Below are 23,354 nucleotides of genomic sequence, written 5' to 3' on the forward strand. Positions count from 1 at the left end.
CAATTGATTCAAGGTGGTCAATTTCATGCCACAGGGATTTCAAGATTGAAAAATAAACAGAAACTTGCTTCTCACCTTGCTTAAGATTTTTAATCTCACATTTCAGCTCATAAGCCTTAGCAACATTAAGGGGCTGAGAGTAGGTTTCTTTCACAACATCCCATATTTCTTTAGCTGTTTTTGCCCATAAGTAATTTTGGCTGATGTGTGGCTACATGGAATTGCACAGCCATACCATCACTAAATAATTTTCCTGAATCCACTTAGCATAAGTGGGATCCTTCTTATTTGGTTCCTTTACATCTCCCAACAAATAGTTCAGTTTTTCTCTTCCCCCAATGGCCATCATGGCTGATTGGGCCCACTCTAAGTAGTTTGAACCATCAAACTTTACAGTTGTAATCTGGAAGGTGTTTTCAGTCATGCCACCTGAACCAGTCCCAAAAACACCCTCCCCTTGGTGCTTGAACTCCATTGTTGGTTAGGGGTTAAGCAAAAACACATTCTATTTACTATAACAATCAGCCTACTAGTTTGAAAAAACTAACGACAGTAGGTCTAGAAGCAGAAATCAAATTCAGAGAAAGAAAAAAAAATTCCAATTCACTGTATCACTGTACCAATCAGTCTACTAAATCTGAGAACTAATAGCAGTTGGCCTAGGGTACAAAACTCAAAAAACAAAGATCAGAGAACATAAATCTGATAGTAGCCAAACTTAAAAACAAGTCTAATCTCTTATCCAGACACAGTAATAGTCTTGGATTTTAGGGTTTTCTCTTAAAACCCTAAAAGAGAAAAAGAAAAAAAAAATCTATATAGTTGTACCTCACAAATTAAGCTATCCTTGTTGCTGCCCTCAAGAAGGAATAAGACCTTACCCAGGAATTTCTAAGAAAAAAAAACTGATCTTGATTAAAAAATTCTTGTTGAAATTCTGATCGCCAACTTCAGTTTGCTCAAAACTGATATTGACTCTGATCAACTCAAGTAACTTTTGAAACAAAACTGATCTCGGAGAAAAATATTCTTGATCGCCAACTTCAATCTTGATGAGAGAACCAAAAAATTTGATTGGCACATCCAATCTTGACCAAAGACTTAACCTTGATCACTTAATTCTTCTCTGATTCTTCCTGATTACAAGGAGCACTTTCCAATCCTTGGACAGTTGTTGAAGACTTCTTGTGATCTCCAAGAATTAGTTGGATGAAAAAACTCAACCCTAAATAATTCTCATGTGGTCGGCTGAATTAATTCCACATGAGAAACCCTAGATTGAATACTCTGATACCAAGTAGTCGCTCAAGATTGAACAAACACTTAAAAGTAGAAGAAAAAAATAAGAAAAGAAGAGGGAGAAAATAGAGAGAGAGAGAGAGCGAGATTTTGATAAAAGAGAGTTGGGTTGATGTCTTTAAAAAGCCGTCCCCCTCTTAAATTTATATACATAGTATCATACTTGTAAAATGACTAAATTGCTTGCATAAGATAAGATAAAGCTGAAAAAAGACTAATCCTAATCTTATCCTAATCTTATAAAAGACTAGTCCTAATCTTATCATGAAGAACTAATCATAATCATAATTTATTGTTGACATACGAACAGTGGGGACCACCTTAGTGGGATTCACATTAGTGTTCTCTACAGGTTAATTAGACAATAGGAAATTCAACTTGGATGTCATTTAACAAAAGAAGATTGGAATTGACTAGGTGATCAGAGTTGGTGGCGAAGATGAACAATGTCTTGTAAAAGAAGATGATGAATAATATTTTTAAGGGTAGTTTTGGAATGTTGAAATGTTTCAATTGCATGTGACATCACATGATACATATAACTAACAAACTACTAACAATAGGGACTAAACTCACACGTTTTGGAAGTTCACATACTGGATCGACACATTTTGAAGTTCAAGAGACCAAAGTGAGACTAAGCCCAAAGTACAAGGTAGAGTAATATGTAAGTTTCCTTAATATAAATACATCTTACATTCCATACTTATTTTTGTTTAGTATAATGAATATACAATATTAGAGATATGCCCAGTTCTTTTTATTTTTTGTATTATATATTTTATTTATTTTAATTTTTATTATTTAATTATGGAATTATTTAGTAACCTGTTTGACCCCAAATGGTTGAAGTGCTTACCTACAAGCAGGAAAGAAGAAAATGGTTTTGTTTTCAAAATATTTATTTTTTATACTATTAAAATTAATATTGTGAATTTAATGACGAGAAAAATATATCTTAAATATAGGTTTTAATGAGAGAATATACCTTAGATATGAGATTTAATGAGAGAGAACAAGAAAATAATTTTATTTCCAATTGGTTTTAAATTTTACATTCTATTTCCATCATTAATAAAAATGTTTCTTATTTATCATACTTATTATAGTTTAATATGCTGAATATATGATGTAAAAAATATTCCTATTTTTTATTTCTATATTTTTTGTATTTTATCTATTTTTGAACTTTATTATTTAATTGTGACAACATGGATTGACCCATTTAACCCAAAATGGTTTAATTTCTTACCATCACCTAGATGAAAATGCCATTTTTTTCAAGGTAAATTTTCAAAGTATAAGTTTTTATGTTATTGGAATTATTAATTTATTATGTATGAATTTAATTAATAGAATTTAATGATAAGAAGAAACAAAAATGCCTTAAATATATGATTCAACGAAAGTGAAAAATAATTCTTGATGAAGAAAAGACAACTCAAATTTTACTTTATTCAAACCTTGAAAGCAATTCCAATTTTCTAATCATTTGTTTTATTGTAAACACAACAAAATCCAATCCAAATATAAGAAATAGGAATACTGACAAAACTCAAATGGAATGATCATAACTTTCTTTTTTAGATATTTCTGTCAAATAATTGATCCGTTCATATCTTTTATATATAAAGAAAAACCTTTAGACTAGAGAGCTTCTCCCTCATGCAAGTGGCATCAAGGTTCAAAAGTATCGATATGTATTGGGAACTTCCCGATACGCCCCTACAGAGGGTGTATCAGGGTTTTGATTGGTCCAGGGGTAGACGGGACCTTAAATCGGTCCCTCTGAACTGGATTTGAAAACAAAACTAAAAAAAAAAAAAACTATCGATAGTGTTCGATACGCCTCTACTAGCATATTGGGTGTATCAATATTTTGAACCTTGAGTGTCATCTTGTTTTCTCAAGATATAACATTTTAAAAGTGAGTACTCCTACTTTCAAACAAGAGTTTCAAATGATAGTAACCTCTACTTTTAAAAAGGTTAGTAGTAATAACCTCTACTAAAAAGAAAACAAAAACAAAAACTCATTTCAAATAATGTTACATCCATAAATTGGATTATTATTTAGAAATAAAATTTGATTCAATCTCTTAAATTGAATAACAAATTTAAATATAAAAAACTAATAACCAAAATTTACAATATAAGAAATGGGTGTGAAACAAATTTTATCAAAATACATTTGTAAAAGAATATCAAAATCTATCGGTTCAGGGGGGAGGGGGGAGGGGGGGGGGGGGGCCTTTCTAGTAAAAAATTAACTGAATTGAACATGGTTTCAACTTTCACCCAGACGACTTATGCCGTAGCCCATAGCAACTTTTGACGAGCTGCTGACGACGGGAGGTGAAGAAGTCGGTGCTCTTTCAGAGTGACGAACGTCGAGAATATTTCCTTCTGCAACGAACATTCCGGTTAGTTTTGCTTGATTTCTCCGCTTTAGTAGTCTCTCTTGTCTTGCTTTCCTTCTATTTCTCAAAACTTTGGAGGATTTAAGTTAGGTATTCGTAGAAAATGGATGAGTACCAGCATATGGAGAGATTTGGAACGGAAAACGATTACGATGACGGGCAGTGGATTGGTGGAGAGTTCTATTACAGGAAGCGCAAGGAGAAGCGACGGCAGACAAAGGAAGATGTCCTGTATGGAGTCTTCGCGGACAGTGATTCGGATAATGATGATTCATCCAGGAAGCGGAAGAAAGATTTTTTCTCAAAATCGGATTTCACGAAGCCGGTGAATTTTGTGTCGACTGGTACCGTGATGCCGAACCAGGAGATTGATAAGAATAGTAAAGAAGAAAGGAACAGAGAAGAGGACGTGGGGGTGGAAGAGGAGGAAGGAAGGGCTGGATTAGGGCTTAGTTCGAATGTGGGGTCGGGATTAGGTTTTAGGCAAAATTCGACGAAGAAAGATGGTGGTAATGAGAATGATGTGGACGATGATGGTGATATTTTTCTTCCGACTGCGTTTGGTAGGATTATTAAGGAGGGTGTGCAGCGGCGGGAGAGAGAGAGGGAGAGATTGAAGTTGGCTCAGAAACCTCAGGGAAGAAGAAAGGAATCAGAATTTGGTGATGTTGGGCAGTTTGAGAAGCATACGAAGGGGATAGGGATGAAATTGCTTGAGAAAATGGGGTACAAGGGAGGTGGATTGGGTAAGAATGAACAAGGTATTGTTACTCCGATTGAAGCCAAGTTGCGGCCGAAGAACATGGGAATGGGTTTTAATGATTACAAGGAGGCAAGTTTACCTGCTGTAGAGGAAGCGGAAGAGAAGAAACCTTCATCTGGAATGACTCGGCCTGCTGGGCGGGCAAAAGAGAAACTTTGGTCAAAGCAAAATCGGGGAAAGAAAAAGGATTATATCACAGCTGAGGAATTGCTTGCGAAAAAGCAGGAGCAGGGTCTGGAAGTTGTTCAGAAGGTTCTAGATATGAGGGGACCGCAGGTACGGGTTTTGACGAACTTGGAGAATTTGAATGCTGAAGAGAAGGCAAAGGAAGAGGACACACCAATGCCTGAGCTTCAACATAATATAAGACTGATAGTAGACTTGGCCGAGCTTGATATTCAGAAATTGGACAGGGATTTGAGGAATGAGAGGGAGACAGTGGCAACTTTGCAGAAAGAGAAAGAGAAGCTTCAAAAGGAGGCATCTCAGCAGAAGAAACAACTGGATAACATGGAAGACATAGTTGGGGTGCTGGAGCGAATAGGTGAGGAAAACTTGTCAGGGACATTGACACTGGATTCACTTGCAAAGGTGTTTTATGACTTACAGAGAAGATATGCTGATGATTACAAGCTCTGCAACTTGTCTTGCATTGCATGCTCATTTGCATTGCCTTTGCTGATTAGAGTGTTTCAAGGATGGGATCCACTTCAGAGTCCATTGCATGGGTTGGAGGTGATGTCTTCATGGAAGAGTCTGTTGCAAGGAGATGATTCTCTTGGCTTTTCAGATGCAACATCACCTTATGTCCAGTTGGTCATGGAGGTTATTTTTCCTGCTGTGAGGATATCTGGGACTAATACCTGGAGAGCCAGAGATCCTGAACCAATGCTCCGATTTCTAGAACCATGGGAGAACCTATTGCCTCCCCTAGTTCTTCAGACCATTTTAGACACTGTGGTTATGCCAAAACTAACAGATGCTGTAGAGTCATGGGACCCTCGTCAGGAGACTGTCTCGATCCATGTATGGGTGCATCCATGGTTACCATTATTGGGACAGAAATTGGAGACTCTATATCATACAATAAGATTCAAACTGGGAAGTGTTCTTCATGCTTGGCATCCAAGTGATGCATCTGCTCTCACAGTACTATCTCCTTGGAGGACTGTGTTTGATCCTGCCAGTTGGGAACAGCTTATTGTTCGATATATAGTTCCGAAACTAGTGAATGTACTGCAGGAATTTGAAGTAAACCCTGCAAATCAGAAACTTGAGCCATTCCATTGGGTCATTGCTTGGAGACATGCTATTCCAATTCATCATATGGTTTCTATGTTGGAGGTGGGTTTCTTCACCAAGTGGCAGCAGGTTTTATACCACTGGTTATGTTCAAACCCAAGGTTTGATGAAATTGAGAAATGGTATTTAGGTTGGAAAGAACTTTTTCCAAAAGAGCTGCGGGAAAATGAGCGTATATGGTATCAGTTCAAGGTAGGGCTTGACATGGTTAACCAGGCTGTTGAAGGTATGGAGGTGGTGCAACCTGGGGTTAGGGAGAAAATCAGCTACCTTAGGGTGACGGAGCAAAGGCAATTTGAGGCGCAACAGAAAGCAGCAGCCCATGCTCAGCAGCAAGGAGTGAATGCTGTTCCTGAGTTGAGCTTAAAGGAAGTTATTGAAACATATGCACAGCAACATGGATTACTGTTTAAACCTAAGCCTGGTAGACTATACAATGGTCTTCAAATTTATGGCTTTGGTAATGTGAGCATTTATATGGAATCCTTAAATCAAAAGATCTTTGCTCATACAGAAGAAGGATGGTTGTTGGTTACACTAGAGAAATTGGTGGAGATGAATCTTAGTTCTGGCCAGAGACGACGTTGAGTTTTGTAGTACATAGTTTGTTTTCAATGACTTATAAAAACTACTAACTCAAGGTTTGCTTGTCCTTGAATTCAAATTTGTTGATACATTTAAGTGTATGACTATTTTGTTTCAAGAATGGTTTGGAAAAATTACTTGATATTTTTTTTTTCTTGCAAGTAGCTTTAGATTATACAGAATTGTACTTCTTTCAACTTCTAGTTATATTTGCTTCAGGAAGGCTGAACTCTAAAGTAATAGATAACTCCTCTTTGATATATGGTGGTTACCAGCTACCACCTTGAGGTTGGTTACTTGGTTTTACCAATTGATGTGCTTATTCTTTGTTCTATTAGTGAAATTCATACATCCTCTCAATTCAACTTCCTATTGATGTAGTACTAATGATTTGAGGGAAACTGAAAAATAAATGATGGTGGTAAGAGGTTAGGTCCAGATAAGGATATGCAGAAATTTCTATAGAAAGAAAAAAAGAACCAATATCTTAAGATTGGAATGGAACTTCTTCAAATTGTAAGGTTTATGTAAGTGAAGCAAAGACAAGGATTGAGTTTGGAAGGGTTTTTGAGAAGGTTTGGCACAAACTGCTTGGACATCTCATAGTATATACAAGTTACTAGAAGTGACCCATGTGATGCACAGCCTAGTGCAACGTAACTTTTAGAAAATCACTGAAATATCTTGAGGGTCCTTGCTAGAAAAGGAATAAACCTTTGAATAACAAAAGAAAATCTGTTGATCAAAAAATAATGAAAGAAGTTCCAAAGTAGCAAGTGGAAGGAAAATATATCTTACCCTGCTTGTAAATAACCATAGGTGAGAAATGGAGAATATTATGTATTTTGGTCTACAAAATGAAAATAAAAATATTATACCAGTTATACTTGTACCACTATCAAATCTCGTAAAATTGCATTGAAGGAGAGTAAGGCTGCATTTGGCATTCCTTATTTTAAGGACTTATCTCCCTTTTGTTGTTAAAAGCTCAGTGTTCATAGGGGCATTTTAACTGCAAAAAGGAGATGAGTCCTTAAAATAAGGAATGCCAAATACAGCCCAAGTGTCCAGAGCAATGAAGAGGCAGTTAACCCGAGTCTCTTTAGTCGAACTTCTCAGCTCAATACTTAGTGATCTTTTTCTTCAGCATGCAATTTACATCATTGATTCTGCAACACTACCATACAAATCAGGAAAAACAGAATTTTATCACACAAGAATAACACCTGATAAAGACTTTCTCCTCTTATCCAATACCACTGTTTTTTCTTTTTTCTTTTTAACTTTTAATACTGTTTCTTAACCTATAGAACTATTACCTTTCAATATAAACACATCCATATTTGAAAGGGGGAGGTCTCCATTGAAAGAATAAATGATACAGTAATACTATTTTTGTACAGCTTTGAGGGTTCTCACCCTCCATGGTAATACAATTAAATTTCCACTTATCAAAAAAGGAAAAAAAAAGAAGAATATGATGTAGAGCAATGAGAGGAGGTTGGCTTATGTTCTCACAGACCTCTAAAATCTGTATTATTGAGAACATTTTACATTATATGGTATAGAAATGAAATTATTTGAAAATTCTGTGAACTTCAAGGATTATTATAGTGCTGGTGATTTTCAGATTAAAATATTCTTTGTAAATTGAAGCCATTTTTGGTTCATTGCCATGGGCCTCATTTTTTAAATTCTTGCTTATTCTGAGAAAGAATGGACAATTCTTAATAAAGAGAATTGCTGTTTTTTCAATAAACATACATGCTGAATGGTATATAAAACTAGGAAACTAGACAAAAGTCAGTTTTTTATATTATAAAATTTTGGGTAAATTCCACTTTAGTACCCTGAACTTTGGGGGTAGTGCCGTAGTGTCAAGTTAGTACCCGAACTTCCAAACGTGTCACTGCAGTACCTAAACTTTCAAAAAGTGTCAAGTTGGACCCTACCATTAATCGACTGTTAGTTATTTGTTGAAAATGTCAAAACTGCCCTTCAAAAGAAGACACTATTCATTGTATTCTTGTTTGAATAGGGTTAGAATCCATCATATGGATGGCCAAACCATGCAAGATGGCTAGCCAAAATTTCAAAAAATTTTTCTAACCTTTTCGGGAACCGATTTCCTGGTAAATTGAAATATGAAATTTCAGGATCGTTCTTGCATCGAACTGGACCAGATTTGAAACCAAAAGGAAGGGAGGATATACCTGATACAGAGACCAGAAATCGCAGCTCCCAAGGTGGTAGTTCATGCCCAATATCAAACCCAAAACCGTTTTCCAATTGAAGACGATTCAGCGTACAGAGATTCGATTCAGCAACACTTGTTTTCAGCAAATCTACTATCCAACTTGTTTGGATTGAGTAGGGTAATTGAGCCTGGAATTTTTTAGAGTTTTTCTTGCAAAAACAAAGAAGAAAACCGATCTAAATCACTTTTTGAAAGCCTAAGTCGTTTTAGGGTTTCTTAGGAGACAAAAGAGAAGAAGAGTGAACAAGAGAGAATTGTTAATCCGGGGGTGAATTCCACTTTTATAGCTCTGATTCCCGAAAAGAAAGAAGCATTGCATCCAAGGGATTTCAGACCAATCAGTCTAGTAAACAGTTTGTACAAGATCATTGCAAAGGTGTTATCCTTGAGGTTGAAGAGGATATTGCCAGACATAATTGAACAAAATCAAGATGCCTTTGTAAGTGGAAGACAGATCACATATAAAATCCTAATTGCCAATGAGAGTGTGAAGAATTTCAAGAAGGATAAAAAAAGGGGGTGGTGTGTAAGTTGGATTTGGAGAAAGCTTATAATATGGTGGATTGGGAGTTCTTAAGGAAGGTTATGATCAAAATGGGGTTTGGGGCCAAATGGTGTAAATGAATCATGGGCTGTGTTCGGAATTGTCATTATTCAGTGCTAGTGAATGGGATAGTGGTGGATTTCTTCCTAGCCACTAGGGGTATAAGGCAGGGAGACCCCTTATCTCTATTTTTGCTTTTACTGGTTGCTGATGTTTTGGGGAAGTTGATCCATAGGACAAACTCTAGGGTCTCATTAGAGGTTGGAGGGTTGGAAGGAAGAACATCCCACTCACTTACAGTTTGCTAATGATACAATCCTATTTTGTGAAGGAGGTAATGTGAGCTTCATAAGGAATTTGAAACTGGTGATTCAATTATTTGAGCAGGTGTCATATTTAAAGGTGAACTTTGGGAAGAGTTGTGTAGTGGGGGTGAATCTGGAGGAGAGAGAGTTAAGGGAGAGTGTAGAAGTACAGGAGTGTGAAGTATCAGGGTGGCCTCTGAACTATCTAGGGCTGCCCCTAGGAGATAATCCTAAGAGAGAGCTTTTGGAACCCAGTGGTGGAAAGATTTGAAAAAAGACTTGTATTTTGGAAGAAGAATTATCTCTCTCTAGGTGGTAGGATTACACTGATTAAGGCCACGTTAGCAAACTTACCCATTTATTTTCTTTCAGTGTTTAAGATTCTAGGGAAGGTTTCTAGTAGGTTGGAGAGGTTGATGAGATATTTCCTTTGGGAGTTGGGAGAGGAGAAGAGGGACCATAGGGTTAGCTGGAAGGTGGTGACCAGAAGTAAAAACTATGGGGGTTTGGGGCTTGGGAACATTGGGATAAGGAATTTGGCCCTTCTGGGGAAATGGTTGTGGAGGCTCCCTCTGGAGTGGCAGAAGCTATGGGCTAGAATAGTGGCAAGCATACATGGGCTGGAGCAAGATGGATGGGATGCTGGAATCAGAGCAAGGACCATAAGCACTTCACCTTGGAAAGCCATTCATGATTTGCTTCCAGCCTTCTCCCCTCATCTCAGGTATGATTTGAATTCAGGTAATGCCATTAAATTTTGGGAACATGTTTGGGTGGGGAATGCTCCTCTTAAGGAACAGTTTCCTTCTTTGTATGCTCTATTTGAATTTAAAGATGAGCTAGTTTCATCTTTCATCACCCCTTCCTCTTTTAGTTCGGAGTTTGGGTGGAACCTGGGTCTGAGGAGGGCTGTGAGGGACTCAGACCTTGATTGTATTTCGAATCTCTTTGAACTTCTTGATAATGTTTTCTTGGACCCTTCTATGGTGGACTCTAGAATTTGGACCCCTACCCCTACGGGCTCTTTTTCTTGTGCTTTCTTCAAAGTCCTTTGCTAGTCCACTAGTCCTGCAACCTCTCCTTTCCCGGTTAGTGAGGTTTGGTGTAGACCGATTCCTCCTAGGGTTGGTAGTTTTTGTTGGGGAGTCTATTTGGAAAGATTCAACACTGGGGATTTGCTCCAAAAGAAGAGACCCAATACTTGTTTGTCACCTCATTGGTGTGTTCTTTGCAAAGCGGATGGGGAGATTGGTTCACTTATTGGTGTCTTGCCAATTTGCAAAGTCAATTTGAGAGTGGGCTTGTTCTCTCTTTGGGTGTAGGTGGAACCCTCCATCAGACTTGCAGAGCCTTTTTTTCCCTTCCTCTTTCAGGTGGCACATGAAAAGGGGAAGGACTATGTGGAGAGGTCTGCAGTATGCTGGACATTATGGGAAGAAAGAAATCTTCTCAGAAAATGAGAGAGGGGCTGAAGATGTGAAGGCTATGATCCATATAAGGGCAGTACAATGGCTGAAATCACTAGAGCTATTTACAGACTACACAGTGGAAGACATGCTGAGAAAGTGGGGTGAGATTGCAAACTGCACTCAGATCAAATCAGTAATAAGGGTGTCTTGGACTCCCCCACCTGCTAGCTTCTTAAAGTTAAATTTTGATGGGAGTTATAGGGGCAACCCAGGACAATCAGGGATTGGAGGTGTTTTTAGGGATGAAAACGGGGTCATTTTTGCCCTGTTCTCAGGCCCAATTAGTGTGGGGGCTTCCCTTAGAGCTGAGATCTTGGTAGTTATGGAAGGAGTTCAGAAAGCCAAGGAGTTGAATGTTAGGAAACTCATAATCGAAGGGGACTCGGAGGTGGTGATAGGGTGGCTGATTAAAGACAACTATGGTTTATGGAATTATAGAAATGAAAAGAGGAAATTCAGGTGGCTGGTGCGGGAGATGGAAATCAGGATGCAGTGGGTTAAGAGATCAGCTAACTCTTTGGCTGATGGGTTAGCTAAACAAGGGATAGAAAGGGAAGCAATGTTTTGGGCTAAGCTGTAACTTAATTGTTTATTTTGTTTCCTTGTTTCTCTCTTTGGAGGGTTTAAGTTGTACTCAGAAGATAAGAGTTTTTGTCTTCCTTGCTGTAAATAGTTTGATATTTCAATGAATTGAATGAATCTATTATTGATAGAAAAAAAAAAGAGTGAACAAGAGAGAAAAGTGTTTTAGTCTACTTCACCCTCTTCTTTTATCTCCTTATGGAGAACTTTCCTAATCTAATTAGGTGATTATCCACATCTGATTTGGATTTGGATTCTATTAATAGATAAACCTTATCCTCTTAGGAGGATGAGTTCTCCATACCTAATACCAAACCCGTATTTGATCTAGACTAGTTGTCACATGACAACTTAATTAATCTTATTAATGTTGGGCCTTTGGCCCATTTTCTTCAAAGGCTCACGACCCTAGGTGTTGCATGGCCAATTTAGTCCTGATATTGTATGGCGTGGGACCCCACAAAGGTCTCACTCAAGTCCACAAGGGTCCGGCCCCACCTCTAAATGAGGTTAGGGTGAATTTACTATTCTGAGTAGTGAACCCCTTAGCCAATCAGCATGGGCTCAATTTAGGCCCGACATTTACACCTAAATGATCCTTGGGTTCAGCCACCCTATGAAGACTCGAGGATAATGGACTTAAGCAAGATAAAGCCCATTAGGTAATCAACCTTGTAATGGTCTCTTACACTTAACCTCTCAGCCCATAATGATCATAACATTGTCCGAAGGATCTCTTTCCTAACTGCAAGGTGCAGTGCCACACTCTCTGCTCAGATGGATCCTGGGATTAAAATCTTTTGCAAACCATTTTAATAAAATAGTAGTATATAACATATAAGTACATTTTGCAAAAACATATTTCAAATATAGTTGAAATCCACTTCTAGCAGTTTAGGTTTCCATCAGAGAGAGTGTAAACCTTAATATTCACTTTGTTCGACAAAGTGGCCGATCCTATCACTATGATCACCCACTCAGGTGAATTCCCAAACTACCCCAACATGCCCAGGTGTTGATCCTTGATGGATCTCATTGATTGGCATATCAAAGATGGTCTAATCCAACACCTAGTGTAGTACTATAATCAAGTTTGGGGATATGTATAACTTTTCAGTCTTGCGCATCTATCTCCAAGGTCCATTGCATAATTAGAAATTGATCTGGGTTTAGTGTTTCTTCCAAACACACATATTGCCTATGCTTGGGGTCTAACCCTAGAAGCTGAGACAAGCTGCTCCCACTGTTTGGTAGCGCACCAATGTCAGCCTTGGCAGGATAAACTCCCAAAGTCTATGGCTGAGAATATTCTAAACTAATATGAGTCTCACAAGTGTCCAGATTAAGAGGTAATAGACAAAAAACATACCAATATCAATATGAAACAATAATGTATTTTATTCATTTACAAATAAATGTTCATGTACATTAGTCTGATTAGAGCTAAGGCCATATACTATCTAACACTTCTACCTTAAGACTGAATCGATTGAGGTGTTTGAGATTCTGGACTAGGTACAACTCATGAGATTAACCTTGAAAGGAAACCCCGATTTCTTATCATTGTTGGTTTGAAAATTTTAATAAATTCTCATGCAACATAGTTCACTCAATCAAGTGATTGAGCTTTTATTATTCTGGGTAAGGGAATTATACGGATTGCTCCCCTTAATTACATCTCCACAAGAAAGTAAATAACACCTTTTGATTCTGACTTGGAGAAACGAATGCATAGAACAAAAGAAAAGAACAGTAGGGTACTAAAAGAACTTTTCATTTGTGTTTCTTTTACATCAAGTGTACAAGAATGAGAAGAAAGAAAAAGAAAATACAATTGAGAAACTATACAACAATACATTTCTCTCTTTTCTTTTTGCTACAAAGAAAATTTCCTTCTCACTCCTTTCTTCACAATAAGTTGTAGTTGTGAAATCCCTATTCGATTCTAAGTTAAAGTAGAGAAGAAGAAGAGGAGAAAGAAGAAGAAGAGAAAGAAGGGTTCGGCCAGATTAGGAAAAAATCAGTCCACCTCTAGCCGACCCACTTGTATTTATCTCTAATAACATAGATACAAGAAAGACCATATTGTCCCTCATAAGTGATAGGACACATAACTTAAAACTTAAATAAAATAGACCTTTCACTCTCAAATAGATAAACCCAAATGACCAAAATACCCCTGATTTGTGTATTCTAACACTCCCCCTCAAGCTGGAAAGTATATGTCATATAGTCCCAGCTTGTCACAAATATAATCTACTCTGCCCCGAGACAATCCCTTTGTAAAGAGATCTGTCCACTGATTTCCTGAGCTCACATGAGATGTGGTTATCACTCCACTTTTCACTTTCTCTTTCACAAAGTGACAATTGACCTCAATATGTTTGGTTCTCTCATGGAAGACTGGGTTGGAAGAGATGTGAACAGCAGCTTGGTTATTACAGTATAGTCTCATGGGTTTGTCAATCGAGAACCCCATCTCTTGTAGCAAGTTCTTTAACCATACTAGTTCACATGTGGTATGAGCCATAGCTCTGTACTCAGCTTCTGCACTACTCCTTGCCACCACTGTTTGTTTCTTGCTCTTCCAAGTTACAAGATTGCCACTAAGGAAGGTACAATACCCTGTAGTTGATCTCTTGTCTGATATAGAACCAGCTCAATCAGCATTTGTATACCCTACTATTTCAAGAGTCCCTCCACTTCAGTATAGCAAACCATGACCTGGAGCACCCTTCAGGCACCTAACAATCCTTAGAACTGCTTCCCAATGAGGAATCTAAGGATGTTGCATAAACTGACTCACCATACTCACAACAAATGATATATCTGGTCGGGTAATAGTCGGATAATTCAACTTTCCCACCAAGTATCTTCCAGGATCATCAAACTCTTCACCTCCCTCAACAGTCAACTTGACATTAAGTTCCATAGGAGTCTCTGTTGGTTTAGCACCTAACAGTCCTGTTTCTTCAAGTAGGTCAAGAACATATTTTCTTTGAATAAGTTAATTCCATGCCTTGACCTTGCAACTTCTATTCCCATGAAGTATTTCAACTTACCCAAATCTTTCGTATTGAAGTGGTCCTGTAGGAATTTCTTCAGTCTGTCAATCCCGTTACTGTCACTCTCAATTATGACAATATCATCCACATACACCACTAGCAAGATTTTCCCATCTTTTGAGTCATGGCTGAACACAGAATGGTCTACCTGACACTACTTCATCCCAAATTCCTTCACTACTTCACTGAACCTCCCAAACCATGCACGTGGAGATTGTTTCAGTCCATAAATTGCCTTTTTGAGTCTGCAAACCTTACCATCCTCCCCCTGAGCAACAAACCCTGGCGGTTGCTCCATATACACTTCCTCAATGAGATCACCATGTAGGAAAGCATTTTTGATGTCCAGTTGCACAAGAGGCCAATCATACATAGTAGCTAATGAAATCAACACCCGAACTGAACCAATTTTAGCCACAGGAGAAAATGTTTCCATATAGTCCACACCATACAACTGAGAATAGCCCTTGGCCACTAACTTGGCCTTCAATCGCTCCGCACTGCCATCTGGAAGATACTTCACTATGTAGACCCACTTACACCCAACAGCATGCTTACCAGGAGGAAGCGCAGTAAGTTCCCACGTGTGATTGTGTTGTAGAGTAGAGAGTTCCTCTTCTATGGCTTACCGCCACCCTAGGAAGGTAAGGGCTTCTTGGATAGTCTTGGGAATGGAAATAGATGATAGCAATGATATAAATTTGCGATGAGAAGCAGAAAAGTGAGCAGCTGAAACATAGTGTGAAATAGGATGAGAAGTACAAGTGCGTTTACCTTTCTGCAGGGCAATAGGAAGATCAAGGTCTAAGGGAGAAAAAGCAATGACAGAATCTGTCGACGAGGGCTGAATTGGAGGAGGGGCCGGTGCTCTTCTGTGAGTATACACATGTTTGATTGGTGGCCTCTCAGTAGTAACTGGCATGGGAGGTGAATCTGCAACTGGAATGGGAACCACGGGAAGGGGATCCGCAACAGGGACAGGAAGAGGAACTACGGAGGAAGGAGAAGAAACTACAGTATCCGAGAAAAAATGAACTGATTCAAAGAAGGTGACATCGGAACACACAAATGACTTATGGAAGTTAGGGTTATAGCACTTATACCCTTTCTGAGTCCTTGAGTAGCCAAGGAAGATACACTTAGTAGTTCGTGCATCTAACTTGTCTAAACCAGGCCCTAAGTTTTGAACAAAACAAACACATCCAAAGACTCTTGGGGTGAGAGGAAACGGAGACAAGGTGGGAAACAACACCGAGAAGGGGGATTGACTTCCAAGGATGGACATGGGCATCCGATTGATGAGAAAACAAGATGTGAGGACAGCATCACTCCAAAAATGCTTTGGGACATTCATATTAAGCATCAAAGACCGAGCAGTTTCAACGAGATGTCGATTTTTCCGTTCAGCTACACCGTTCTGTTGTGAGGTGTAGGCACAAGAAGTTTGATGAATTATCCCATGGTGCTCCAAGTATTGCTGAAATGGTATTGAGGTGTACTCTTTGGCATTATTAGAGCGAAGAATTTTAATATGAACACCAAATTGGGGTATTTCAGCATAACATTTTTGAAAAATAGAAAACAATTCACTGTGATCTTTCATAAGATAAATCCATGTCATCCTTGAAAAGTCATCAACAAAAATTACAAAATACTTATAGCCATTGTATGACATCACTTTGATCGGACCCCAAACATCAGAATGAACTAAAGAAAAAGGACTCGAGATACGACTATCAACTCTTGGACTAAAAGAGACTCTATGATGTTTCCCAAGCTGACATGACTCACAATCCAAAGATGAAAGATGACTCAAGGAAGGAACCATCAACTTCAGAGCCTTGAGAGAAGGATGACCAAGTCTGCAGTGCCATTGAAGAGGAGTAAGAGAAGACTGAAAAGCTACTGGAGGGCCGCCACCATCAAGGTAATACAATCCACCTGCCTCATGCCCTCTACCAATCTTCATCCCCGTCTTGAGATCCTGAAACACACAAGAAGAGGGATAAAAGGTTATGAAACAATTAAGTGACTTGGTTAATCTACTAACAGACATAAGGTTAAAGGGGAACTTGGGAACATATAAAACAGATGATAAAGACAAGGAGGAGAGATCAACATCACCAACACCACAGATGGGAGATGTAGAACCATTAGCAAGAGTAACTTTTTGAGATGTGGAGGACCGAGAAAGAGAAGAAATTACATTAGGAGTCCTAGACATATGGTTCGAGGCTCCGGAGTCAATGATCTAGGGTGAAGGCTTGGAAGCCAAGCAAGCCATACCTGAATGGGCAAGGGTAGCTGTGTTCTGCTGAGATGTCTGAAGTAACTGTTCATATACTGCACGGGGTACTCTCACCATCTCCTTCCTAGAAGCACCAGTAGATGTGGAGGGAATCGGGTCAGTTTGTTGACTTTCAGTAATTGTACCACTACCCTTAGTCACAGCATGGTTAGCCCAAGTGTTGGGTGGACCATGTAAATCATAGCAGAAATTAACCGTGTGCCTCTCTAATCCACATTGTGTACACTTCCTAGGGGCATTACTTCTTCCTTTACCACGACCTCTCCCTGAGTCCCGACCTCCACTCCGGCCACTAGCACGGTTAAACATGGGACCACCACGGTTACCCGGAAGTCCACGACCACCACTACCACCTCTATTTCCACGGCCTCCTCCTCTAGTCACCACAAAACCAGATCTGTCTGAGAGAGAAGAATGCTTTATAGATTCAATAGATGTCCTCCTGAGACGGGCAAAAACTTCTTCAAGTGAGGGAAGAGCAGACCCCCCCCCCCCCAAGTATTTGTGCACGGACAGGCTCATATTCAGCCTTCAAACCCACCAGAAACCTTGTCACATCAAGTTGCTCACGCTGTTGTTGTCGAGTCTGAACATCCTGTGTCAGAGGATGATACACATTGAGCTCATTTCGGATATTCCTCAGACTTGCATAGTATTCTTCCAAGCTTTGACTACCTTGCTTCAGATTAAAGTACTCTTGGTACAACTGATACACCCTAGTTGCATTATCTTGTTCGGAGTACAGTTTCTTAGCATGATCCCAGATTTCTTTAGCTGTATCTAGGAACATAAAGTTCACGCTCCATGTCATTATTTGTGCATCTTCCTGTTCCCAGTCAGTAAACCCCGGAGAATCAGAAGAGGGTTTCTCCTCTCTCACATGTTTTACCTTTTTCTTGGCCTTTAAAAACACCTCCACAGATTTTTCCCATGGCACATAATTCTCATCATTCGACTTAATAGATGCCATTTGAACATTTAGGTAATCTAGAGAAATCATAATGCTTGTTTTATTGTCATTCCCATCTCCAATCGATGCTATCTTAACTAATTCACCTTCAAATATTCAGCACAACTTCACGCACTTCCACAAAACTTATCTCACTCTCAGCACCACCAACTTCTTCAAATACACATTCCACATCAAATACAAAAACTGAAATTACTCAGTCATTAAATCAAACACCTGTACTGCACACTGCAGAACCATTCACACACCAAATACAAGGGTTGAAGTCACTCAGCCATTAAACCAAACACAAAAATTAGTATAAACACCACCACACGACACAAGGTTTCACTTTCAACTATTCAGAATCACCCACACACCATTCAACACAGTACAACCACCACCACACCACTGCTGTCGTGAACTTCAGCAGTCGAAAAACTCTACTTTCAGCACACATATGAGGTAAAAACAGAGAAGAACAAGGCTGATATGCATACTAATCACTTCAAACCTCCACAAAAAAATATTTTGAACCAAAACACAACATTTACAGTCCACTATTTGGGCAAAAAACAGAACTGCTCATACCTGTCCACAAACAACCCTCTTCGTATCACAGAATAGAGGGCATCTAGTACACAACCTTAACGACCACCACCACAGTAACTGGAGGCATACTCACCTCCAAAACCACAAAACGACCACTCCTTTTTGGCCTCTTGTCGAGCTTCCACTCGGCTAGAAGAAAATCGAAGAAAGCTGAAATAGTTGGCGGCGAACCCAGGAAGAAGACAAACAATGAGGAAAGAAAAAAAAGGGAAAAGAGAACTAGGTTTTATTGCTTTGATACCATGTGAAATCCCTATTCGATTCTAGGTTAAAGTAGAGAAGAAGAAGAGGAGAAAGAAGAAGAAGAAAAGAAGAAGGGTTCGACCAGATTAGGAAAAAATCAGTCCACCTCTAGCCGACCCACTTGTATTTATCTCCAATAACATAGTTACAAGAAAGACCATATTGTCCCTCATAAGTGATGGGACACATAACTTAAACTTAAATAAAATAGACCTTTCACTCTCAAATAGATAAACCCAAATGACCAAAATTCCCCTGATTTGTGTATTCTAACAGTAGTCAATCAGATAAAATTCTGTTTGTAAACAACCTTAATCCTTGGATTTTTGCATACAAAAAGGGAACCATAGTCAATCAAACTGAATATTTGATTGTAGACGGTTTTTATCCTTCTGTCCTTCATTTTCATTTGAAGGGAACCATAGTCAGCCCTTGAGAATTAGGTTGTAGATGGTTTAATCTCTGACTTTGTCCTGAAAGAGGGACCATAATCAACCAAGTAGAGGCACCTAATTCTAGATGGATTATTTCCTTCTATCTCCTTTCTCAAAAGTGAAAAATAAAAGAGAGAGAAAGAAGGATACATAGCAGAAGACATATATAGGAAGTATTCATGAAGAGAACTTTCCTTTTCTTACCTGTATTAGTGAAACTTCTTTTCCTTCCCTGCCTTCCCTTGAGCACTTCTCTTTTCTTCTCTCTTTATCTTTGCTTTTCTTAAAGATCTCTTGAGATAATTTTCCCTGAAGAGTGTCCCGTTCCTAGCTTCCCCTTAAGGAGTTAAATAGGGAGTGGGGTAGTTATGTAACTACCTCCTCCTCTAGGTGAAGGACACCTGTCCCTCCCACTTAAAGAGAGGGAAGTCCCATACAGGATACTTTTCTATAGTTTTGATGATTTGGCTAGCAGACTAGCCAACCCACTTATTTGAGTTATAATTTATTTAAATATTATTTGGATTAAAAAAATGCCTTCAACGGTCATTTGTTGATATAGTTCTGAAGAAAGGAAGCTTGGGTTCGAGGGTCAGATCCGCTAGTTTTGGAGGCAATTGTAGGGAACGGTGAATCCAAGCTTCTAATCATCGAGAAAGAAGGGATATTGTCTGAACTAATATCCATGCCGAGGTGAATTAAGTTATAGATCATTTGCCTCGTAGTAGTTTTGATACTGTTGAAATTGTTGTCTTTAACCGGACACCGGCATCTCTGTCACTAAGAAAGTCCTGAGGCTATTAGATATGGTTTCGACGTGCCTGGAAGGCCGTACGGCGATATGCGAGGATCCAACATGTGTAGCCACAATTGTACAGAAGATGCTTAAAAGTGTTGAGTGCGGTGACAGAGCACACTGTTCTGATAATTTGGAGCGTCTGCCATCTATTCAGAAGAGACTTAGTAAATGAAAAAAAATTATCCAATGGAAGACAATGAAAATGAAGCTTGGATCTTCATTGAAGGGCAGTTTGATTCTTCTTGCACAATGGAAGACAATGTAATTTGAAGTTAAACACCTCAACCAGGGTGAGACAAACCCAGAATGAAGATGTAGAGCAATCAAGGAGGGCAAAGACATTGTTGTCGTGGAATACAAATGGGGCTTCCCAATCTAGGCCAAAGCCTTTGCTCGAATGGGTAGAGCATGTTAACATGGTGGGGTCTTGGATATAGATGACTTGGTTGTTGTAGTTGATGGTGTTTACAAGGTAAGAGCTGGTATGATTCGTCATGGTGAGCTTCTGTTGATTGCATGTTATATACTTCTAAAATTGGGGGGGGGGGTGCCACACCCAGGGCCGCTGCCAAATGGGTACATGATTAATTGGTTGCCGACTCGCCATAGGTTTTGTTGCAGGCATGGAGTGAGACGAAAGAGAGAAGAAAGGCGAGGGAGATGAAGTAGAGGAGCGTGATGAGAGAAGATTCAAGCTTCACTTTCATGGCTTCCATTGTCCAATGGAAGACAATGCAATTTGAAGCTCAAACACCTCAACTGGTTTAGTCTCAAGGTAGAAGACAATGAACAATGTCTTCTTTTGAAGGTTAGTTTTGACATTTTCAACAGATAATTGATGGTCGGTTAATGGTAGGGACCAACTTGACACTTTTTGAAAGTTTAGGTACTGCAATGACACGTTTGAAAGTTCGGGTACTAACTTGACACTACCCCTAAAGTTCAAGGTACTAAAGTGAAATTTACCCTAAAATATTTATTGCCTAGGCACCTAGTGTCACCTAGAATTGCCTAGACACCTTGAAAGCTATGCCATCGACTCTATGCTTTTCTGTAAATACCCATTTACAATCCACTGGTTTCTTTCCCTTTGGAAGATCAACAAGGTCCAATGTGTGATTTTTATGAAGGGCATTAATCTCCTCACACAACCATTTTTCATTCAGGTAGATCCAATGCCTTTGCAACACATTTTGGAATAGAAACACTATAAATCATAGAGATAAAAACTCTATAACTAGGAGACAAAGAAGTACTGGAAGTAAGGTGGGCAATAGGGTGCTTGGGGCAAGTAATCACACCCTTACGAAGAGCAATTAGAAGATCAATATCACAAAAAGTAAATTCAAGGGTACCTGATGTGGGGTTTTGCCTCGTGAGAGTCTAATGGCAACGGCTGCACAACAACTAGTTCCACACCTGTATTCGGTGGCTGATCTAACAATGGACCCTTGTAATGTTGCCATATATAATGAGAAAAGGTACAATAAGGTGGTGGAGGCAACAAAGATTGTTGTTGAGATGGTTGGAGTTGTGGAGAAGGAAAGGAAAGGATATATTTCACCTCAGCACTACTCTCCCCTTGAGGTGAGACAAGGAAAAAAGGACGGGACTCAGAGTGTTACATCCATAGAGATAAAGACTTTATGAGACACAAGGTCAAAACACTTATGCCCTTTGTGAGTAGTAGGATAACCAAGAAAGACGCAAGAAATAACATGGGGGTCCAACTTACTAGATGTAGGAGACAAATTTTGAAAAAAGCATTGGCAACCAAACACCCAAATAGGAATGGAAAGTAGTGGGGATGAAGCAAAAAGCAATTGGTGTGGGGCTCGAGATTGTAATAGATATGATGACATGCGATTAATCAAGTATGCAGTAGTGAGAATAGCATCAACATAAAAGTGCTTTGGAACACTCGTCTGGAGAAATAAACCACGAGCCACTTCCAACAAATGTCTATTTTTCCTCTCAACAACACCATTTTGTTGTGCTGTTTTAGGGCACGAACTTTGATGTAGAATACCATTCTTCAGGAGATAAGCATTGACGTCCTTAGCAAAGTACTCTTTTACATTGTCTGAATGAAGAATCTAAGTATCAACATGGAATTGAGTATATATCATATGATAGAAGTTTTTTTTTATAACTTTGGGAACTTCATCACGAGTGCGAAGTAAATACATCCATATGCAGTGCGAGTGATCATCAATGAAATTAGTGAAATATTGATATCCACTTTTAGCAATAATAGCACAAGGGCCCCATACATCAAAATGCACAATGTGAAAAGGAAAATCAACTCTTTTATTAATTGGAGGATATGAGCTTCTATAATGTTTGCTTAACTGACAAGTAGAACATTCTAACAATGACAAAGATATTGACTTGAACAAGTCTAGAAACAAACATCTTAAGGAAGCAAAGGACAAATGACCAAGACAACAATGCAAGAGATTAATCTCATCTTTATTACAATGACTCTTTTGTAGACTTGATTGGCTCAATAAATTGGTGCTTGTAGAAGAAGTAGATGCCAATGAATCCAAAATGTAGAGTCCATCTGTCATACGTCCCTTACTAATCATCCTCCTTGAAGTCAAATCCTAAAACACACAAGAATCAGGAAAGAAACTTATAGAACAATTTAATGACTTGGTAATATAATTGATAGAAAGAAGATTAATAGGCATTTTTGGAACATGGTAAACATTAGACAAACTTAAACCAACAAGAAGGGAGACAACTCCCTATCCAGCGATAGAGGAGAAAGAGCCATCAGCAAGCTTAATTTTATCTTTTCTAGACAAAAAACATGATAACAAGAGAAAAGATAAGACTTACCGGTCATATGGTTTGTGGCCCTTGAATCAATGATCCAAGGAGATTGAGAAGAAATGGATGAAACATGAAAAGCATTGGCATGGGTACCTGAGTTTGTTGCATAAGGAGTGGAGGGAGTAAGGGAAGTTTCCTCCAATTGTATGAGAACAGACCAAAACTGCTCAATTGATCATGCATGGTACTCAAAAGACCTTCCTTAAGTGTAGACCGTGTAGATTGAATAGTGGAGGAGCCACCATTACTTGACTATTGTTGGGTCTCTTGCTTTGGTGTAGTTGAAACAGTATTGGCTGCCATTAGGTTTCTTACTTTACTTCTCTTGGAACTTTTTAGGTTTTCCATGTAAATCCCAACAAAAATCCTTATTGTCCAGACCTTTACAGTGGGTACACCATAATCCTTACCAAAATCACTTCTTTTTTGCATATCACCTCTCTTGTTTTCACCCTTAGCTAGGAAAGCAACCTGCTCTCCCTAAAGAGGATTCATAGTTGTCCTCCTAGTTTCCTTGGATCGAACCAAAGCAAAGACTTGTTCAAGACCCGGGAGTTACTTGCTGCCCAAAATTTGAA

General features: G+C 38.9%; 1 protein-coding gene across 3 annotated transcripts in view; it reads left to right on the forward strand.

Moving 5' to 3' along the window:
* The first annotated feature begins 3,553 nt into the window (after window positions 1-3,553).
* Window positions 3,554-23,354, forward strand: part of LOC104596695 (septin and tuftelin-interacting protein 1 homolog 1-like) — a 39,706-nt gene continuing 19,905 nt past the window's right edge. For 2 of the 3 annotated variants that reach the window (XR_016076579.1, XR_016076580.1), the window contains exon 1: window positions 3,554-3,721. Coding sequence is in view for 1 of the 3 variants with exons in the window: in XM_010257948.3 (XP_010256250.1) it covers window positions 3,822-6,371 (2,550 nt within the window). In the remaining 2 variants the exon portion in view is untranslated. Of the gene's footprint in view, window positions 6,425-23,354 lie in introns of all 3 variants that reach the window. The other variant, XM_010257948.3, reaches the window with a different exon arrangement.

This window comes from Nelumbo nucifera, chromosome 5 (assembly GCF_055504915.1).
Source record: "Nelumbo nucifera cultivar China Antique chromosome 5, China Antique-T2T, whole genome shotgun sequence".
Classification (NCBI taxonomy): Eukaryota; Viridiplantae; Streptophyta; class Magnoliopsida; order Proteales; family Nelumbonaceae; genus Nelumbo; species Nelumbo nucifera.